Source organism: Blennius ocellaris (assembly GCF_963422515.1).
Source record: "Blennius ocellaris genome assembly, chromosome: 7".
Taxonomy (NCBI): domain Eukaryota; kingdom Metazoa; phylum Chordata; class Actinopteri; order Blenniiformes; family Blenniidae; genus Blennius; species Blennius ocellaris.
The window spans coordinates 5,348,004-5,369,288 of NC_137656.1; the positions used below are offsets into that span (position 1 = coordinate 5,348,004).

Consider the following 21,285-nt stretch of genomic DNA (forward strand, 5'->3'; position numbering starts at 1 on the left):
CCTCAGTGTCCTTAAACCTCCAACTCAGCTGTTTAGTTGCAATAACACCAATCCATTTGTTCCAAGTCTGGGTGTGGATCTGTGTGTGTGTTCAAGGCTGACACACATACCGTTTGTATTCCTCTGCCAGCTTTGTGCGATTGTGGTCAACTGTGTTTGTGTCTGTGCGACAGCAGCCAACCACAAGAATCTCGTGTAGGTAAATAAATGATAAGCAATGAGGTGTGGCAGTTCATTGTATTTGGAGCTGGGATTTTTCTTATCATATCTTTCAAGGTATTCCTATTTTATACCAAGTAATGTGACAGATTGTTATGAGAGTCTCTGAACTGAAGGCCCTTTTTTTCTTCGAGAGGCTTGGAGAGAGTAGGAATATGTGGCAGTTGATGATTGTACGACTGAAAAAGTTGCCCATATCCAACAAACCACGACCGACTTGTTGTCACTTTGAAGCACAAATTCGCTCAAAACGTCTCCTTTTTTTATGCACGCCAAGCACCATCTGGATGTGCGCTGGATCTCGTCCATCGTAGTGGAGGAGATCCAGCGCACGTCGCAGATGGGGCTCGTCCATTACATCACAGTGATAATCATTCCATCTAAACTTCATATTTTTAACAAAAAAAGCAAAACCAGCAGATGCGTGATGGTGGTGGACGACTGTGTTGAAAAAAAAAAACACATACATGTAACTTGTCAGGGAGGCCTAACAAGTTAGTAACAATCATTAGATACATAAATATAATGTTGTGCTATACATTGATGATAGATACAGCCTGAATAGTTTTGAGTTATTGTGACAACTTGTGGCAGTTTTGTATCCCTCACTTACTCACTAAACAAATGGTGGGCAATTCGTTTTCCCAAGGGGCTACATGAAAAATGAGCACTACTATGAAGAGCTAGAACACAAGTGGAATTCAGTTTTGTTCAATAAAAATAAAATGTTCATGTCACAATTATTTTGGAGGTGCTGTTTCTCTGTTTTACAATTTTAACCTCCGTAAACAAGTAAAAAAAACAACAACTGGATTTTAAATTCAATGATGCTCCAATGTCCAATAACTCCCAGCTGATTTTTGTATCTGCAAAGAGCACAGAGATTTATTTAAGGGAAAACTACTGCACTACTACTACCACCATTACTACTAAATACCCTAAAATATGCTCAACAATTCCATAAGATTGAAGTTCCCAACAGTTTTAAAGTGCACACAATAAAGGGATGAAAAATTGAAGGAGTTTAAGTTTGACGTAGGAGAACACATTCAAACAATCTAAAATGTTTAGCTTTTTTTTCTTTCCTGGATCGACCTTGCTTCTCTTTCAGGTGCAGTTTGTACTCTGGGTTGCGCCTAAACACTCAAATCACAATAAATGTTTACATTTACACAGCGACATTTTGAAAATGATGTGGTTTTCCTGTTGCAATAATGGGTGCTATCATTTGTTTTTGTGATGAAACCACACATGCATGCACGCCGCATGTTTTGCTTCCACACAGCCGTCACCTCATATTTTAGTTTCACTGAATGCAAGTTGATCTTGTCTGAGACCTAAAGGTGTAACATTATATAATCACCCAAAACAGAATATCATAAGCAACACTCAATGCAGAGCAATTATCTGTAACTCAGTTGAAAAAAAGTTCCCCGTTTTTTTTGTAAATAATTACATATCTATGGTTTTCTGGGTTTTATTATGAAGTATAGTTAATACGTATCTACTCTATGCAATATACAACCTTTACAGTCTCTTAATCAATGGCTCAAGACGTCACAACAGTTTTCCTTGTATTTCGAGGTAACTGTGTGGTTTGTGACTAACGTTGAATCAATTGGGAATAAATGAGAGATGGGGGGAGTTCAATCAGTCAGAAAAAGCCATTCAGAACTGAAGAAGTTGCACTGCCATGTCCCCAGCTGTGCGTGTGTTTGTGTTGAGCGTCCCTGTCTCCCGGCATTCATGCAGTAATTCAGTGTTGCTATCTTCACATCATGTGTCTGGCAGCTCACTTCAGTGCATTTTGGCTTTGTGCTCCGGAGCCATATGTGCCATGAGGACACACACAAGTTTGTGCAACTCCACTTTGGGGACCTGCACTGACAAAATGATATTCCATCGAGTATTTTAAAGAAAGAGAAAGGGGCAAATGAAACAAGAGAAAAAAAAGTATATGATTGCTCTCACTTAACGTAGTGTTTGTGGTAATTGCTTAGTTTTAAAGTGTTGAATCAGTAGCCTCTGTCTACACATTCCCCTCATACAGTGCAGTCATTTAAGCATATGGGTGGAGTCAGAAACATGCTGTGATTATAACAAAAACACAATATAACCTTTTACTGTAAACCTTTTTAGCAAGCAATTTCAGTTGAATGCCAGAAGAAAAGGAAATATATTTATTTTAAAGTGTTGTGCCCTAATATATGTACTTTACAAAGATGTTTTGTTCACTGTTGTTGGCTTTAGGACTTCCAGAGTGAGTTTTTGGTCTTTTTGCATCACAGTTCTGGGTACACCATGTTTCAAATAAAAAATAATAAGAGTGCGCTCCAGATAAATAGCTGGGGCCCGTAAACCAGACGACTGACATTCTGGGTTGGAAAAGTAGAAGAAGTGATTCCAGATTACAAAAATGTAAATGTTTTTCACTTTCATCTTTGTCTTCAAAAACATACTATAGTACTACAACTAGTATAAATACAATTTGCAAAAGTTTTAAGATTTTAAATTTAAATTGTTTATAAACAAATGTAATAAAATGTTCTTCTGGTTCTCATCTCAGAGTGAGAACGTGGGATAAATATCTTTGTACCAGACATGTATATGTTTTAAATGCAAGCCGGCATCTTGTTCTAGTGTCATACGTTTGGCCATCGAATCTTCACCCTTCACATAGTCCGTGTTAAAATCACGAGACATAGGTTATGTATAAGTATTCCATGTTTTTTTTTTGTTTTTTTTTAGTTCCAGGACACTTTCTGATTCTGCGAAAAGAAATTTGTCTTTCATGAATGTCTGCGTTTCCGAGCCAAAAACTTTCCTCAAAACTTTCCCACTTGTCTAAAACTCAATTTTTCTAAGAATGCCCTTTGGGCTATTCATTCTTGGTGCAAATATAATTCAGCACACCCGATAAAAAAAAAAAAACCTGAACAAAGACGACAGCGGTAGTTCAAGAAGACCCATTCTGCTGACCCCCCCCCCCACCCGACTTGTCTTATACCTTCATTGGAAAATGAAAACCGACCGCCGCAACCGTGCAGTTTTCAAACTGATTTACACCTGGAAAATAAAAATGATTTGGAGAAATAGTTTGAGGCACCAACAGTATAACATCCCTTTGATGTTAACAAGCGGTAAATCAGGTTTCAGAGAGAGAGGAAGATGAAGAAGAAGACGGTGTGATTGGGGGGGGGGGGGGGGGGGGGGTGGAGACAAAAGAAAAAGAGCGGGTCAAGAGAGGGAATCGATGGATGTTGGAAGGAAAAAGATACAGAGAAAGTTAAAGAAAAAGGGAAATTGAAAAGAGGAAGCTGAGGGAGGAAGGTTGGGCACTTTTCCTTTTATGTTCAGGGAGCGAACGCGTCGAGAAGAAGGTTAGATTGGAAGAAATTAATAGGTGAGAGCTGATGGAGAAGAAACGGTTTAGCTCTGATGCACAAAATGTTAACCTCGTTTGAGATCAAAGAGTTTCCCAGGGAAGCCAGAAAAACAGCCACACCACACAAATGCGTCTAAGTTTCTCTCTGTACTTGTGTGCATTCATCAGGAATAAGGCGATCTTGTTCGAAGCGTGATTGGGCATGACACAGCAACAACCGATCGGGGTCTGGCGTCAAAACTGAGGCCTTTAGTTTTATGTTGAAACAGATCTATTTAAACAAATCTATTTTAAACGTTGGTGTGAAATGATGACTGCATAGGTGGCTGTAATTTCTCAGGTCCAAACCCATCCAACTGTAACCAAAGTGTATCCATCTCTTTATATCGTCATTTGAATGATCGCCGGGAAGAGAAACAGGTCTCGAACGGTGATTAGTACAATGTAGGGTAAAGAAAGTGTAATAACTCATGAATAACTACCCTTTATTTTAATGTAAAGAAGTGATTTTAACCATAAGTTGATATTTTTAAAGATAAATAAACTTCAACCACATGCTTTTTTCATAGATGAAACCAAACACATGCAGCAGGGAACAATACTCTATTATTTTAACAATGACAAGAACAGGGACTTTCACAGAGACGGACAACAAAGTTGGATTGCTATTATTGTAACTGAACTATAAAATGACAGAAGTCCCAGGAAAATATAGACTGAGAGTCTGGAGCCAAACTTTGTTGTTATTGCCCATCTACTTGCACATGTGTAGAAGAACTGTTTACTATGACTGTGTGCCACGGATCACGACTAAGTGCAAACGCAGACTCCACACAAACGTCAGAGGCAGAGGTATCCAAAAAGTCTGATCCAAAAGGGAAGTCAAAAAACAGACAGAGAGCTCAAAAACACATTCAGGAATCGAACACAAGAGAATCACGGGGAATGAGCTGGATGTCAAGATGAAGACGTACAATAACCATCTGGACCAGGCACACTCACTAACTTGGTTGCAATTTCGCTCTTTCCCATGGAGGCAAGAGTCAGAGCGTTGGGAGCCGTTTTGAAGAGGTTGATGAAAATTGTGCTTCACACCCTTATTTCTCACACTTATTTGATCCGGTTGCATCTCCTGTTCTTAAAATAGTGCAACTCAAGAAAGCAGTTGCCTTCAGAAAATCTGAATTTCCATCAAATATACAATTTTTAACAGTTTCGAAAGCACTTCAAAAAAGTTGTTTTCTCCTGTGTATATATTTCTGTTTTCACTTGAAAATGTTATGTAGACAATTTCTAAATAAAGTGAGTAAATGCTCATGGTCTGGAAAATAAGGAAAACACTTTTTCTCAAATTTCCAATTTTGGACCAGCATAATAGACACAATACCAAACAAGACCGCATAAGAGAGAAATGACAATGAGCACATCTTTCTTTTGTAGCTCATATGTTGGTAGAAACACTCACTGATTTTATACTAAGTTTGAACATCGCATGCCGTATAGGTCAATGGAGTTACGTTAATGTATGTGAGTCAAACATTTCTGTCACTGTGTTATTCCCTCCAACAATGAAAAAGTTGCATGAGCAACTGTTGCAAGTGGAAAAAGTTTTCTTTCACAACAAAGAAGAGTTAAAAAAAAAAAGTATTGTTTTTCTTTAGCGAAGATAATATAAAGATAATATTTAATAGCTTTATATATATATAATATTGCTATGGCAGTCTATTATTGCCCTTTTGACATCAATGAGTTCATGCTAATCTAATTTTAATGAGAAACTGAGAACTTTTTAGGGTGATGAATTGTATTATACGAAGAAATTGTTCCTGGTAAAATAAGTTTTACATGATAAATAATTAATCTTTTCAAGTGGGTCAGTCCATTTTAATGAATGTTGTCAACTCTTATCAGTGGTATAAACATGAAATAGAGGGACATTTTCCACCTCCTACTCCACTCTTTACACCAGACTTTCTCAAAGAGTCTCCAATCCACAAGTGGTCTGAAAACACACCGATTAGTGGCCCATCACTAAATACGTTGTCTTTGAAAAAATACAAAAACAAAATTTCTGGGCATGATTTAATCTTGGTTCCTTAAAGTCTCTGTCTTTTTTTGGTCTTGGGACACTCTAGTCTTAATTTTGACACAATGGCTGATGACTGATTAGCAGCAGCAATAGCATTAATATCAACTACTTTAAGGGCACAAAGGGATCTATGAACAAGGTTGGCCGCAAGTCAGGTGAGTTTTGCCAGTGTCAAGTCCCACACTCTATCGTCACAGGTAAACATACTTTTTTTTTTTTTTTACTAAAGGAAACATGGAAAACTTAGGGACTATGGCTTACAGTGCTTTGCATTTTGGCAAAATGCCATTGCTACAGAAACTATTCAATCATCAAATCAGTGAAACTTTTGTTTTACAGTTAGAGGGACAGATTTTTTTTTTGCGGTTCTTGGTTTCCAAAAACTTTGAGATAGAGTGTGTGAGCCTTGTATCAAGATCATAGATCACAACAGGAACCCCACATATTTATCTTTATGGTAGTTCATTTTATTTTATAGGATCTTTCTCCGATTAGGTTGAGACTCTCAAAACATAAAAGACATTAGCTACTCGTTTTATGTGCAAGGGAAGTAGTTGTTAGAGTTAATTGGGTGCAGGTAGCACAACTTTTATCTTTAATATCAAAGTTCATTGTGGTATTATACTTGTGTTATGTAGCTTTACCTCTGGGGTAAGCTAAAAACAATGGATAAAGAAAAACTTCTCTGCTTTTGATTTTACTCAGAGCTTAAACATACATCTCCTGTGTCCTCACATGCATAAATCAACATTTCCTCAATATAAAGTATCTTTGCTTCTTACTTTTATACATCGCCGCAGTCACAATTACTGCAGCTTCAAGACGTCACCACAGATCCTATATTTTGGCTGCAGTAAGGCCATGTTGAGGTCTACTATTTTGTAAATTTTGGTCTCAAAAAGACACCCCATTTCTTTCGAGGGAAATAGGGTGATACAGAAAATCAAGAAAAATGACATTCAATCGTTTGTATGTGAAGACAGTAGAATTTCTCTAACACTACATCAGTTTTATGGAGAGTCGTAAGATTTCTCCTGGTGTTCGCCGTTAGACGTTTATCCAACAGAAACACAATGAACAATAGTTCAATAGTACATTTGAGAGTCCAATTTTCTTGTCATCATTTCTAATAATGAGGTTCTTTTATGTCTTGGTGTGAAGAATTTCCGTTGGAGTGTTTGCATGCTGGTGGCTGCCAGTTGGTGTGAAATTGATATAACTGCAACTGTATTTATTTTTTGGGCATTCATTTCTTTTTTTTGAATGGATCAAATGTCCTTTTCCATGTGTCGGTGTAGTTGTGGATTGCTTACTGTGCCTAATGTAAAGATAATTTGTTGCAGACTTGGTTTAAATGTAACGGTGGATTCTGTGAAAAACAGAAAAAGTCAGACTGAGCAAGAAAGTTGAACAAAAGGAGGTAAATGCTAGATGTAAGGGCAAGAGTGAAATAGGGTAGAGTGAGAGAAAATTGCGAGGTACACGGACAAAAGTGGGTATGGGAAGAGGGAAGATAAGTGTAGGGTAAAGACGGAGGGGGAGGAGAGGTTATATACATGCCGAGACTGGGCGAAAGGTGCAGAAACATAAAAAGAATCAAGAAGTATGAGGGGGAGGGAAAGGAAACCAAACAGGGAGAAAAGGAATCACAATAAATACATTTACCGCTCTTGCAACGGTTAATCTGATTTTGTGTTGACACTTGTTACTGAGTTTGTTCTTCAGGAGGATGGAGATTGCACTGAGGTTGAACATGGATGACATTTTGATTATTAACACAATATTGCATGTTTGTCACCAATATTCCAATGTAGCAAAACTTCCCAAATATTATTTAAAGACCGACGTGGCTGTCTGATTGGATAAAAACTGGGGTTGTTAAGCATCGTGGCTGTGACCATAGAATGCTGTTAAACTGACCCATTCATCCAACGTCGAACATCAAGCATTCGCTGTCATCATTAGTAAGGCTAAGGTCACCAGTCTATCTCAAAAGTAGTTGACTGATGAGCTTCCGTTTGCTTAAGGATTATCCGGCTCCATTGAAAACGATCTGTGATATTGTGATGCAGAATAGTAGACATTTTGACTTCATGTGTTTTATACACCAAACATGCAAATGTATCGATGAGAGTAATGCTCCAGAGCTCATGTGGAGTTACAATCCATTCCCTTTCTGCCTGACAACATTGTGGGTAAAACACGTGGGCCGGTCAGGCGTCAGCTCAATCAGTCGCACAGCCGCATGATGAGTAGGGTTCAAACAAAACTGGACCAAATCCAGGCTTTTTCCACTTGTTCTGCCTGTCAAATTATCTGCGAGGGTGCTGTCGGCTTTGTGAATTACAACCATAATAATCTAGTGTCCACACACATTTTGTGCCCTTCAGTATCAGTACAATTTGAATAATAGTCTTCCAAAACTACATAATTGCATTTCTCGGCACAGACAACATACAAGCTCCATAAAAGACAGAATTTAAAACATTGTCTACTAAATACAATGACAGGTTATGTTTAGTTTTTTTCGAAGTATATGTGGTGGATCCACGAGAGTACAAATTGAGAAAGTACTCTGCACCTCAAAAGCAATGGGATCCAGAAGGTCAGCAAAAGCCACATTATTTCAATTCAACAGATACGCATATTGCACAACACATACGACACACACAAGTCTCAAAACAAAAATACAAACACCATGATATACATTTTTAAGCCACCTCACAAATGCAAGGTAATATAACACAAGTGCAGAAAAAGTCTCCATTAAAGGGAAAGACTGCCAATGAGAGGGAACCTTTGTTGATATCTACATAGACGACAGCGGAATCAGACGAGACCATGATCCCTCCATCATGGAACATAACACTGCAATGAACATTAATAATTTATATTGGACAGTTGAATTAAGACAGAATGACTATGGCCAAAGCGAATTCTATAAAATGCCAAAAGTCACTATACAAAGGTAATTACTTTTTCTTCAATGTAAAACCTATATTCCTAATAGAAAATACTCAGCAAGACTATAATAATCATAATGTAAATGCAATAGTCACAACACATAATAAAAACACAACAGAAAAAACCCCAATTGGAAAGTGAGTATTCGGCTGTTTGAAAGGATTCAGATGCTGCTGGATACTTTTCACAACAGTGTTGGGAATTTCTTTCTTTCTTTCTTTTTTTGTGACCATTTCTAGTCACCTTTAAAAAGTAGCACTCCCAAAGAAAATAGTGACAAATATCTGATCTGCTGCAGAAATCCTCCAAAAGAAACCTGCTCCCAGCTGTGCTTGATGTACAACAGAGAATGCATCTGCTCCTGTTGAACACGCTGTGCTCCATCTGTTTGATCTGAATTCAGGAAGTCATCGTTCTCCACCGCGTTTTTACAGACTTCTTCTTTTTTTCTTCTTCTTCCTCTTTCCTTTCTTCTTTCGCCTCAGGTTTCTTCAAACTGCGACCAGGTTTTAGTGAACGGGAAGGAAATGCGTGGCCACCAGTCTCTAGCGGTCAACTTCACCTACCTGCACCTCTCCACCCAGCTGCAGCTCACCGTCTGGGTGCCGAAGCTTCCCCTGCAGATCGACGTGTCGGACACTGAACTGAGCCAGGTCAAAGGCTGGAGGGTTCCTATCGTCACCAACAAGAGGTAATTCGAGGGAGGGGAAGGAGAAGGCAAGGACAGGAGCATAGAGTGGAAGGTGCAAGCATGAGCATCAGCGGGAACATTTTTGACTCATGCTGCAAAAAACATTTGTTCTTATTTTTCTCTTCCAACATTGTCTTTTCTCATTTTTTTTTTTTTTTTACTTTTCTTGAATGACAAGACTTTATCAAGGTTATGCACAAAACATAACATGATATATGTACAATGTACAATGAGTTTTTCCTCTTGCCCTTAATTCACAGCAGCTCTGAATGGGCTTTGCTTTCTTTAATAGTTTTTTTGTTCATCTGCAGTTCAATTCGGCAGCATTTTAGAAAAGTAGCCCTTTTTCTCCAATTTTATTTTTCTTAATTTGTGTTTCTTTAACTTCTGTCCTTTGGCTACCAGGTATGAAGTATGCAGGGATAGCAAGTCATTGTAAGTTCTTTTTTAAATTAGTAATTGGTGCGCTTTTGTTGGATTCACAGCAATTGATCACACTATTCTTACATGTTTTAAGATATTGAAGCCAGTGCAAGGAAACAATTTTAGTTCAGTTCAGTCAGAACACATGGGGCATAATGAACATGTGATTTATTGTGTGACATTAGGTCTATAATTCTGGTTTCCATCCTCAACTACTATTTCAATGAGTCTTGACATCTACTGCAATGGATAAGACGTTATTGCTGCTTAGAAGAGGGACTTGTACTTTCTGGAAAACGCTCTGTCTCGGTGTAAATGGGGGGGAAAACACAACATTTTGTAAATGCTCCGACTCTGTCCCCATGTAACATATGTGTGGTTTCATGACAAAAACAAATAACAATACATGTTGCAAAAAAGAGAGGAACATGTCATTTCTTGACTTTTCCTCCCCATCTCTGCACAGAAATGAGGCAATGCAAAAATTGTTTTTGAGTGACTGCCTCTCCTGTCTGTGTGTGTGTGTGTGTGTGTGTGTGTGTGTGTGTGTGTGTGTGTGTGTGTGTGTGTGTGTGTGTGTGTGTGTGTGTGTGTGTGTGTGTGTGTGTGTGTGTGTGTGTGTGTGTGTGTGTGTGTGTGTGTGTGTGTGTGTGAGATGTAGTGTTTATTGAATAGAGAGGTTGAGAGCACAGTGATTTCCTATGAGGTCAAGGTCCACCAGGCTATTCTGATGACGGCTATTATGGCTTTGGCACCGTCACCAGGGAATGAATGAATTTTCATGCTTTCTCTGGCGAGGGAGACAAAGCAGGTCCATCAAAGGATGTTTGTGTGTGATTCTGTTCATATTGTCTTTGTCTGTACAGATGCTGTTATGGTGTGTGTGTGTGTGTGTGTGTGTGTGTGTGTGTGTGTGTGTGTGGGGGGGGGGGGGGGGGGGGGGGGGTCTGAATATTATAATAAAGGTCTCCAGCTATACTATGCTATTTTCTAAATTTTACATCTAACCCATTTTTTCTATTAACAACAAAATCTTTGTATCAAAAAACAGGAAAAGATTAATGCTTTAACTAAGTTAAGTAAGTCCATTTTTTTGGTGTATTCTCTTATGAAAGCAATGAAAAAACACAATTTGAACCATCTATTCTTGTGTAAACTGCCCAGATTTTCACAAGTACACACCTTCCTTAACCTAATGTCACACACTGCACAGAATACTTTGTATGGAGGTTCTCAGTAATTGTACCTTGCAGAGGATCGAAAACTGCCACAATTTAAGCTACAACAGGATACACACCAGCAGCGTTCACTGCTTTTATACCAGCCACCTGCATGGCAGCCTGCTGCTCGGGTTTTATCTCAGCCACACTTGTTGAAGGAAGAATAACCTTCTCCACCAAACTTTCACCCAAGAAGCACATTTACTCAGCCTCAAAGGCAGTATGGGATAAATCATTGTTGTAGAAATGTGCAAAAATATGTACATACCAGAAATACTGTCACAAATTAACCTGCAAGACGAGGTACTCACCACGCTCTATCTAATGTTGGCTCGCAGGGTGCTGGAGTTGCTCCCTGCTGACCATGGGCCGGAAATTAATTAGCGTAACAGATTAACCTTGAGTATGTGCTTTTTGGACTTTAGGAAGAAACAGGACCACCGAGAGAGAAATCCCACATATGCAAACTTACAAAAACAAAGGCCCGACAGGACAAAACACACTGGAACCTGGAACCCATTTAGCGTAAGAAAAAGTACTGACTGATCAAGGCCAGTGCATCCACAAGTCCAAAGTAAAATATTCTCCTGGATACTGTTTATTACTTTGGCTATGGAAGCTTGAAGTGGACACTAAAGCCCAGTTTACATAATGTTTCAAGTGAAAACGCATTGTTTTTGTGGTTTTCATTTCAGAAAAGGTGTAAACTGTTTTCTTCTGTTGGCATAGAGGAGTGTTTAGAAAAGTTCCAAAAAATACAATATTCAGTTTTCACTTGGAAAAAGGACCTTTATCATGCTGCCGTGTCACATTCTCAGTGAGGTCAAACAAAATGCTTGAAGGTATTATTAGAACCCATTAATATAGAAAAAGATCCTATCATCTCTGAAGTTTTTCAACTTAACATTTCGTCATGATGCTTGAAAAACATGGTTCACATGTGAAATTTATATTATTCCAAAAGATGATCCTGATACCATGAAAAATCACACCACACATCAAACTCTCAACTCTCAAGTATGGCAGAGGGAGCATCATGACTTGCAGCTGCCTTGTTGTCACTTTGGCTGTCCATGAGCTGAAACTCATAAATTCATTACACCAAAGTATAAAGGGTCTAAACAAAGAGGTAGACGTACTTCGGATCGGCGTTTAAAGAAACGTTATCTTTTAAATTGACGTCTTCAGAGCCCAGATCCCAATCTAGTCGATATGCATATTGAATAAACTCATAGAAAAAGTAATAGAAGATGCATTTTTTATAGTTATGATAGAAGGAATCAGACAGCCCATCACCTCAACTTTGAACTTTGGACTTCATTTTACAGGAGCATTATGAATTTTAATGCATCTGTCTTGTTAGATTGGGTTTCTTCAAGTGACTAATTCATGAATGATAGTAAAATACTTTAGAGCAGGTTCATTTTTACCACCATGTGCAAAACACAAAAGTAGAACTCATGAAAAGAGAATGTGTTTTGAACTCAATGCCTTGCATCCCACAAATTAAATTTCCAGTCAGCTCAAAAAGTGCACATGTCCTTTTATTCTTAGATTTTACAATCCTTGTGCTCCGTGACCTGAATGTTTACTTTCCTGCATGCTTCTTTGCTTTCATGTTTGTATACGTTGTGTGCGTGCGTGTGTGTGTGTGTGTGTGTGTGTGTGTGTGTGTGTGTGTGTGTGTGTGTGTGTGTGTGTGTGTGTGTGTGTGTGTGTGTTGCTACTATTCCCCATCTTGCTTCCCTTCCGTTCTGTTCGGCTGGGCTGGGCCTATTTTTCAATTTTGCCAATTTCTGCTCAGATTGCCACCAAGCAGGTGCGCGCACGCGCACACACACACACACACACACACACACACACACACACACCTCCATCTCCACTAACCACTGTCTCACAGAGTGATACACAAGCACTATTAGGCGCACACTCTCACATAGACACACGTACGATGGGAGCAGTGGGAAATGGAAAGAAAATTCCTGTAATATTACCTGGGTACCACAGGTATTGGTGCAGCTATAATGTGTGTGTGTGTGTGTGTGTGTGTGTGTGTGTGTGTGTGTGAGTGTGTGTGTGTGTGTGTGTGTGTGTGTGTGTGTGTGTGTGTGTGTGTGTGTGTGTGTGTGTGTGTGTGTGTGTGTGTGTGTGTGTGTGTGTGTGTGTGTGTGTGTGTGTGTGTGTGTGTGTGTGTGTGTGTGTGTGTGTGTGTCCCTGTGTGAATGACTGATCTTGTGTGAGCCAGTGTGCATGTGGTGCTGGGTAAATGTTACACAGAGGGAGACGTGGGGAAGAATTTGTGTTTATGTGTGTGTATCTGAGAGAAAAAGATGGATCGTCAGCTCAGGAGCAAAGGAAATAAGGAGAATTTTCAGGTTTGAACACTGGTAGTACATCTGAAGCTTTCTCAGGTTTTTTTCCTTATTTTCCGAGGTTGGACCACATTGAAACCCATTTGTTGAGACAGTTTGTTGACAATAAAAAAAAAAAAAAAGTGCTTTAAATGTGAAATGACAGTGTTTTTTTGTCAACAAACGTATATAATCCAGTCATTGTCTATTAACCCAGCAAAAGTAAATTAAATATTGTAAGCCAACATCATGTGAAAACATTTTTTTTTGTATCCACGTGTAAAGACTATTATACGCTCTGTATGCAAACAATATACAAAGGCTATGCATTACTGCAAACCACCTCTGCACAGCGTCGACATCGACGCTATGCCACTACCAACAGCCTCTATCTCCGTATTCAGCGTGGTGCAGAAAGCAAAACAAAGTAAGGCTGTGATTGGTCCAAGTTTCATGCAGTTTCCCAACCGACCCTTCTACGCCCCCTTGTGTTATGGTAGTGAAGTCTTTGGCGGCGCATGCAACCTCAACCTCACATACAAACGCAGAACTTCCAGGGGTTAAAGGACTGCAGAGACGCTGCCTAATGCATATTGTTGACACAGTAGTAATTATTCTCCTTACACTGACCACCGTTCAGGAAAAAAAAAACAACTATCTTGTTGTAAGAACTGTTCAAGTTGATTTTTCACAATATTTCAAAGTGTCATCTGGTTTAAAGCGAGACCAGGAGAGGAGATTATACAGTCGATTAGCTTAAGCTGAGTATAAACCACCAAAAAAAAGGGCATTTTATTATGAGATGATCTCACCCACTTCTAATTATCTCTCCCTCTGGTTTCTTCCCAGACCTACCCGAGACAGTGAGGATGATGAGGATGATGACAGGAAGGGCAAAGGCTGCACCCTGCAGGTGATTTTTGATTGGTTTTCATATCACAGATTGCAACTAAGGATTTTTCATCTTTGATCAAATGGAAGGGAGAGGCTAATAAGAAGTTGCTGGCGGATTATGTTATCAAAAGCTACTACAATGAAATGAGTGCAAATTGTGTGGTTTAACATACGATGTCTCTCTTGGCCTTTCAGTACCAGTACGCTTTGGTGCGGGTCCTCACCCATTTTGTCGCAGAGCCTTCTGATCCAGGAGGAGAGATGGTCTACATGCTGGGGGCCGACTGGCAAGCTGATATCACTCATTTAGTCTTGGAACAGCTGAAGGTAGGTTGATGGAAATTCTCACGAATATAAATATCAGGGAAAGGACCTTATCAAGGTCACAATTGACCATTACAGAACCATTAGTCCTTTTATCAGTAACTGTAGAAAACATTGGAGATCCAATGGAAGACAGCCTATTCCAGTTTTCACAGTCAAGGGTTCATGTAAAGATAATTCCATCATTTTGTTTCATTTGTTACTAATAGATAATACCTTCCTGATTAAGAAGTATAGTTTTCCTCTTTCCTCACGTGTCATAAAGACTGGCAGCAGGTGGATCAGTGAGAATGGCTCTACTTGTTATTACACTGGTATATTCAGGTTCGTCTGCATTATTTACTGCAATGAAATACTATGATAAGCTAAACATCTGACGTATTCAGATTCCATTAATCAATATCAAAACTTTCAATGCTCATGTTACGATAGACATTAGGGAAGAATATTAGGGTTAGGGTTCTGAACAAAAAGTGGAAATACAATGTTGAATTTTTTTTTTACATCGTGCACTTTGAAAAAAGTTTAAATAGCCAGAGCAGGCAATTGATTCTACTATGTTACAGTTAGTTTTCTGAAAAGTAAATGTTCAGAAGCAATGAGCAACCCTGTATAGCCAGAATTATGTGATTTAATGTGTTTATTTTGGGCAGCCATGGGAAAATGATTCGGGGTGGATCAGAGGAGACGTTTCCAATTTGTTTTTCAACCCTGGTTTTTTTTTTTCTAAGTGCATAATGAGTAAAAATGGAGAAAAAAAGATTGCAACAATGTATTTCTACTTTTTTTTCCGAAGAGCATAATAAAATTAAAAAAATACAAAAAACTCCAAAAATTCAAAACATTGTATTTCAACTTTTTTTTTTTCAAAGTATCAGATAAAAAAAAATAATTCGTTTTTACCCCCTATAAATATATTTTTTTTATTACTTGAATGACCCAAATACTTTTGGATATAGACATAATATCTTACATCTTGGTTTTCCTTTGCTCCATATGATAATTCTACAGAGTTTACACGTGCTGTGGTTTTATGCTAACTATAAACTAGCTCCATCTATCCACTAAGACGAGTTACAAGCTTGAGATCAATCTCCTTATTTGACTTCAGGGTGAAGAGATATTGAGTTTCTCAAATGGGAGATGCTATTTTTTTTTTTTTTAATGATCCAGCAAAAATTCCTGTAGTATTTACTGATAGCCATTTCTTTGCCCTGCAGGTCGAAGACCATCGCATTGCCAGACTAATAGACGGACGGATCTTAGTGGGGCGAGACCTGGGAATGACCACCATTCAGGTATCAACACTTTGACCTGCAGGAACACAGTTGGACTCCACCCTGACAAAACTCTCCGTTTACAAATCTCTCCTGTACGCGTGACCCCACACGGAAAGATGTGTCTGATCACGTGACATGTGGCGTTCCTCAGTTTCCTCTCGTTGCTCACGGTGAGAGAGGAGGACGGCTCAGTCTCGCTGGTCAAAAACAAGTGTGTTTCATTGGTGTCTCAGTTTGCAGCGTTTCGTTTTCAGGTTGACCTCAGCTGATCCTGTCTCAACATCACCATGTCATCAGTAAACATTGTGATTCAATATATTTACTTGAGTGCCTCAAGTAGATCATTTCAATTTTGAATGAAGTGATTGTTAAAGGTCCACATCACTCTGACCTCACAAAATTGCCAAAAGACAGAATTTCCCAAATTATAAATATTTCTTTTTCTCAAAGAGCTTTTTTGTTTGTTTCTCTGCAAATGTAATTTCATAGAAAATATATATTATGTGGTATGTAAGTTAATCTCTTAGATTTAGAAACTACCAACCTTTTGCATGGATCATTTACTTCAGTACAAGTCGCCTTTGCTTTTCTTTAAAACTGTTGGGTTTTTTTTTTTTCAATTAGAAAAACTCAACAAAGCAGTATACTTAATGGGGTTTTTTTCTTTTCTTTTTTGAACAAGAGGTCCTGAGAGATACGGTGGTAAGTGTCTGATTAGGTCTAGTGCAGGGTAATTTGGCACTTCACATGGCAGGGAGAAGCTCTCCGCTGATGTAAACACTATCTTCTTTCTCCTCTTCTCCTGCGACCACAAACCTCCCCCGCTAGCTTGTTAAACAATTAGCCACAATTAACTTCAGGATTTGGCCCTGACATCTCAGTGTGATGTTCGGCAATTACACACATACACACACCCAACACACTTGTGCTCTTGGTGAATTCTAACGAGGCTGGTCATCGTGCCTCCAAGGAGCAGGGAGGACAGACCTGTATCTTTGTACTGGTGTTCCTCAAAGCTGCATAATGAAAACATTGCTTTTGCTGATGTGGTGTTGATGAGGTTTTTTTTTAATGTAGTGTTTATGCATTATCATGATTTTATGGCACAAAACTCATCCATCAATATCCATCAATCACATTTAATAATGTTGTGATTGACATTTACGTGAGCAGAGACACATTTAGAGCTTTGCTTTTAGTATTACTGGATCTTAGTGCTGCTTCAGACACAGTTGACCACAACATATTGCTGGACAGGCTTGAAAAATAGTTTGAAATTTCTGGCACTGCACTTAATTGGTTTAAATTATAAATCTGAGCATATGATAATGACTTGTGATGTTCCTCAAGGCTCAGTCCTCGGTCCTCTTTTTATTTCACATCCAGATGTTCCCACTTGTTCAGATCATGGAACATGACAACATCTGCTATCAGAATGATGCAGAAAACACACAGCTCTATTTATCAGTGTTAGAATGACTGCAGCTCTTTATACCTGCTGAGTAAGTGGAGAAATGAAATTAATGAGTGGATGTGTCAGAACCTTTTACAAATTAACCAAAGAAAAAACTGAAATATACTTGTTCGGTGTTCTGTTGGACTGGGATCTGATCAGGTACAGTGAATTCATCATCTTTAATCTGATTGGAGTTTTGTTGGAAGTGACCATTAAAATATGCCCAAAAAACATTTATTTTTCAACATATCTAATCCATGTGTTTAAGATTTAAAGGGGGAAAATAATCACATTATTAAAAGAGATGTTGTACACACATACAGTATCTAACCTGTAGGGGGAAAAAATCCAGTGGTTGTGCATCAGTGTAAGGAATGTTAAACGTCAAGAGACATATTTTATGTATAAATACTAACGAGTGGTGTTTATTGATTCTGACTTGAAAAAGTATCTCAAATAAAGAGTAAAATCATCCTTTAAAGAAAAAATTAGGGACGGCCCACAATATATGAACATGCACATAAAAAAGTGACTCCAACATTCCTGGCCTCAACTCAAACTTCATTGTCGGTGTATATTTTTTTTTTCATATATTTTCCCAAAAAAGTCTGTTTTTTTGTTTTGTGTGTGCGTGTGTGTGTGTGTGTGTGCGTGCGCGTGTGCGTGTGTGTCGGCTGGCATGGAGCTGAGTGCAGCACGGAGGGGATATCTTGGGGGTATGGGGAACAGCTGAGTGTGTGTCAGCGTCCGTTCAACTGGGGACGGCCACGTTCACGCACGTACACACAGCTATACAGATGTACACATATTGACAGCTGTGCACCGTTAGGGAGCCAGGAGAGGGGATTTACTCAGCATTCCCATCGAGATGCCAGACTCAGCAGCCGTCATTTGATAGTTTGACATTTCAATTTTACCCCCCCCCCCAGCTCCGTCTCCCTGCATCTCGCCTCTTCCTCTCCTTCCCCGGTGTCTCTTTGTGGCCCTCTTATTCTCCGTCCGTCTTGAACAGCAATCCCAAAGCCGTCAATCACCGCATTTTGTTACCTCGCTGAGGGTGGGATTGAGTTTGACGCCACCGACACGTTCGCTCTGAGATTTTCTTTGTACACCAATCAGATCTGCCTGTCCTCCTGTCACCGGGTGGAGGAGTATGCGACAACGCCGAGGCTTCCTAATCTGTACCGCTGCCTGTCTGCTGCTCCCTCTCTCCATCTGCACCCCAATCCCTGCCTCTCTCTGCCCCCTCTCACTTTCTGTCCTCTTCTATTTGTCATTGTCTCTCTCCTTCTGACACTTACTCCATTTATTTTGTTCCTTGCTTGCTCTCCATCCCGCTAACACACCCTCGCACACATAAAGTCTCTCTTCACCTTTCATCCACCCTCTTTTACTTTGAGTCTTCTTTAGTTCTGGATTTGTTGCCTTGGTTGAATGGCGACACGGTCGAGCACAGCAGCAATTCAGGATGTGTAAGCATGGGTGCGTCTTCGTGTTTTTGCATGCTTTTGTTGCTTCTAAAACCTGGGGACCACCGACAGTAGCTCGTGGGGACTGGTCACCTCAACATTCACCATTCAGTGTGAAAGAAACAGTTTGAATGTAAGAATGGTACCTGTTAGCCACCAATTTTCATAACAGGAGTCAGTTTATCTCAAAAAGAAAATTGACAAGAATATAAAAAAAAAATAAAAATGCTCTGCTTTCCCACAGAGTGAACTTTTACTTGGAGCCAACACAAATTTGGTTATTTTTTTGTGACAGAGCACATGGCCTAAATTTGTTCAACTTTAGGTTTACTCCCCAAAACCTCTTGGGTTGAGTGGCTTTACTACTGAAAACTTCTGAAACTTTGGAAAAGTACCTGGAAACTAAAGGCTGCTGGTAATTTTGACTGGAATGCAGCTGTTGTGTAAGACGGCTGGCAAATGACCTCACAGAGACGTTTTTTTGCGTGTGTGTGTGTGTCACTCTGCACGACGTGACATGATTGCAGTGGTGTTTTGGAACTAGCATTGTCTTTTCACAGCGCGGTTCCCTTTAACAGGTCCGTGTGTGCCCTGTGTGTGTTTCAGATATGACAGATTGCGTGCTGCGCAGTGCGTGGGTAGACATGGCTCACTTGATCATCTGTGTGTGTGTGTGTGTGTGTGTGTGTGTGTGTGTGTGTGTGTGTGTGTGTGTGTGTGTGTGTGTGTGTGTGTGTGTGTGTGTGTGTGTGTGTGTGTGTGTGTGTGTGTGTGTGTGTGTGTGTGTGTGTGTGTGTGTGTGTGTGTGTGTGTGTGTGTGTCTGCGTCTGCTTCCTGACTAACTGCCTCTTCATGTGGCCCAAAGCGCCGCGGTGTTAACTAGCTCTCACTGCTCCGCTGACAATGTTAAACATTTCACTGTCACCTTCAGGCGGTAATCGCTGAGCCAACAACAAAAGCTCCTTGATACACCTATGTTTCCCACTGTTTTGCAGCAGTTCTCACACTTAACCTGTTCATCTTTGTTTTCCCTGTAATACTGGCAGGATCTTATGGATTCTATTTATGATCATTTATGACAAAAACTGGTGATCTTCTGCCAGTCTGGCCCAGTTTGACACACGTCCTGCTCTGCTGGTTCTCCCCCTCAGTTTTCTCTTGCCCTGCAGGTCCAAACGCAGCACTTGTCTTGTCACACAGTCCTGGGGTTTTCTCAGCGGGTGCTCATCCACCTTCACTTCCTTCGTGGTATTCTTTCCTGGTTGGAAATGTCCTATAGAGCTTCGTTATGGATTACCAAAGGCTATCGGATCCCAAGGATGGCACACAGGCACTAGTTAATAAACCCCTGGAGCCTTTCTGTGATGGTTTTACCCTCCAGGTCTGAGCACTGCAGAGTAAGACAGCTTCGATGTTGCTATTGAAGATCACCAGATTAATTTAAGATTGTTTCGAGCTGTGTATTGTTATGGATTCCTCATGCTCCTCTTAGGAACAATGGGGTTGAGTATGGTGAGACAAAAACTACTCTTACATGCAGTAGGGAACATCCAACATGTCAGAAAAACATAATTCCTGTGACTCCGATTGACTTAAAGTTCTTCAACTTCTTGTGTGTTTGACTGCAGGTTTTGTCGCCGCTGTCTGACTCGATACTTGCAGAGAAGACCGTGACCGTGCTGGACGACAAGGTACAAGAACACATCGCCTTGTTTTCCGACATACATTTTATGAGCATCTGTTATGTTGGTGTGTTCCTCAATCCAATCCTTCAGATCAGTGGTTTTGCAAGGTACCAATACTGAACTTAATGGCGTCTTAAAGGAAACAACATCCGGAGCGCCTCATAGAGCAGGTGAACATGTCGATTATGATGTCCTCACGCCGAATGGAAACAACTCATACCTAACGCATACAGAGCAATACGGTACCAGGCCATGCATGGAAGTTAATATTACCGTGCAAGACGAATGGCTGTTATCTGTTTTCGTTACAACGGGGATAAACTACACCGAAACTACACAAAAAACATGATAATGGATCCGTATGAAGGTATGAGAGTACAGATAGAAAGATACTAGAGATTTATTTGAATTATTTGTAGACCTAACAGTGAAGTGTAAATGTAAACTTATGCGATGTATATAAGTGGCATAGAAGAATGAGGCCAAGCAATGAATGTCTTTTTGTCTTTTTTGTTTCAGAATAACATTTTAATAGCTTTTTAACTCAAATGTTTCTGATTGCAGGGCTATCAAGCTCATTCATGTTCAGGGTCTATTACATACAGTCACATTTTGCCCCAAATTGGCCAGAACACCAACAAAGTTACAGAATTAACCTTAAAATATTTTTTTTCCTCTTCTTTTAATGCACAAAAATACGGACACATCATTTTAAATTACTTTTATAAAGTTGCAGCATTTCGCGTCAATTTGGATGCATGTTTTCAATTCACTCTCTCAGTCTGGCTCTGTTGTTAATGCTTCCCTGCCTGTGTGCGCGCGTGTGTGTGTGTGT

The 21,285-nt window shown here is 39.7% G+C and overlaps 1 protein-coding gene across 1 annotated transcript in view; it reads left to right on the forward strand.

Moving 5' to 3' along the window:
* LOC308131920 (transmembrane protein 132B) overlaps window positions 1-21,285 on the forward strand; it is a gene marked incomplete at both ends in the record, with an annotated part of 302,585 nt that overhangs the window by 273,461 nt on the left and 7,839 nt on the right. Inside the window, 5 exons of the mRNA XM_080498813.1 lie at window positions 9,143-9,348; window positions 14,192-14,255; window positions 14,432-14,563; window positions 15,781-15,858; window positions 20,394-20,456. Of these exons, the coding sequence (XP_080354939.1) occupies window positions 9,143-9,348; window positions 14,192-14,255; window positions 14,432-14,563; window positions 15,781-15,858; window positions 20,394-20,456 (543 nt within the window). The remainder of the gene's footprint in view (window positions 1-9,142; window positions 9,349-14,191; window positions 14,256-14,431; window positions 14,564-15,780; window positions 15,859-20,393; window positions 20,457-21,285) is intronic.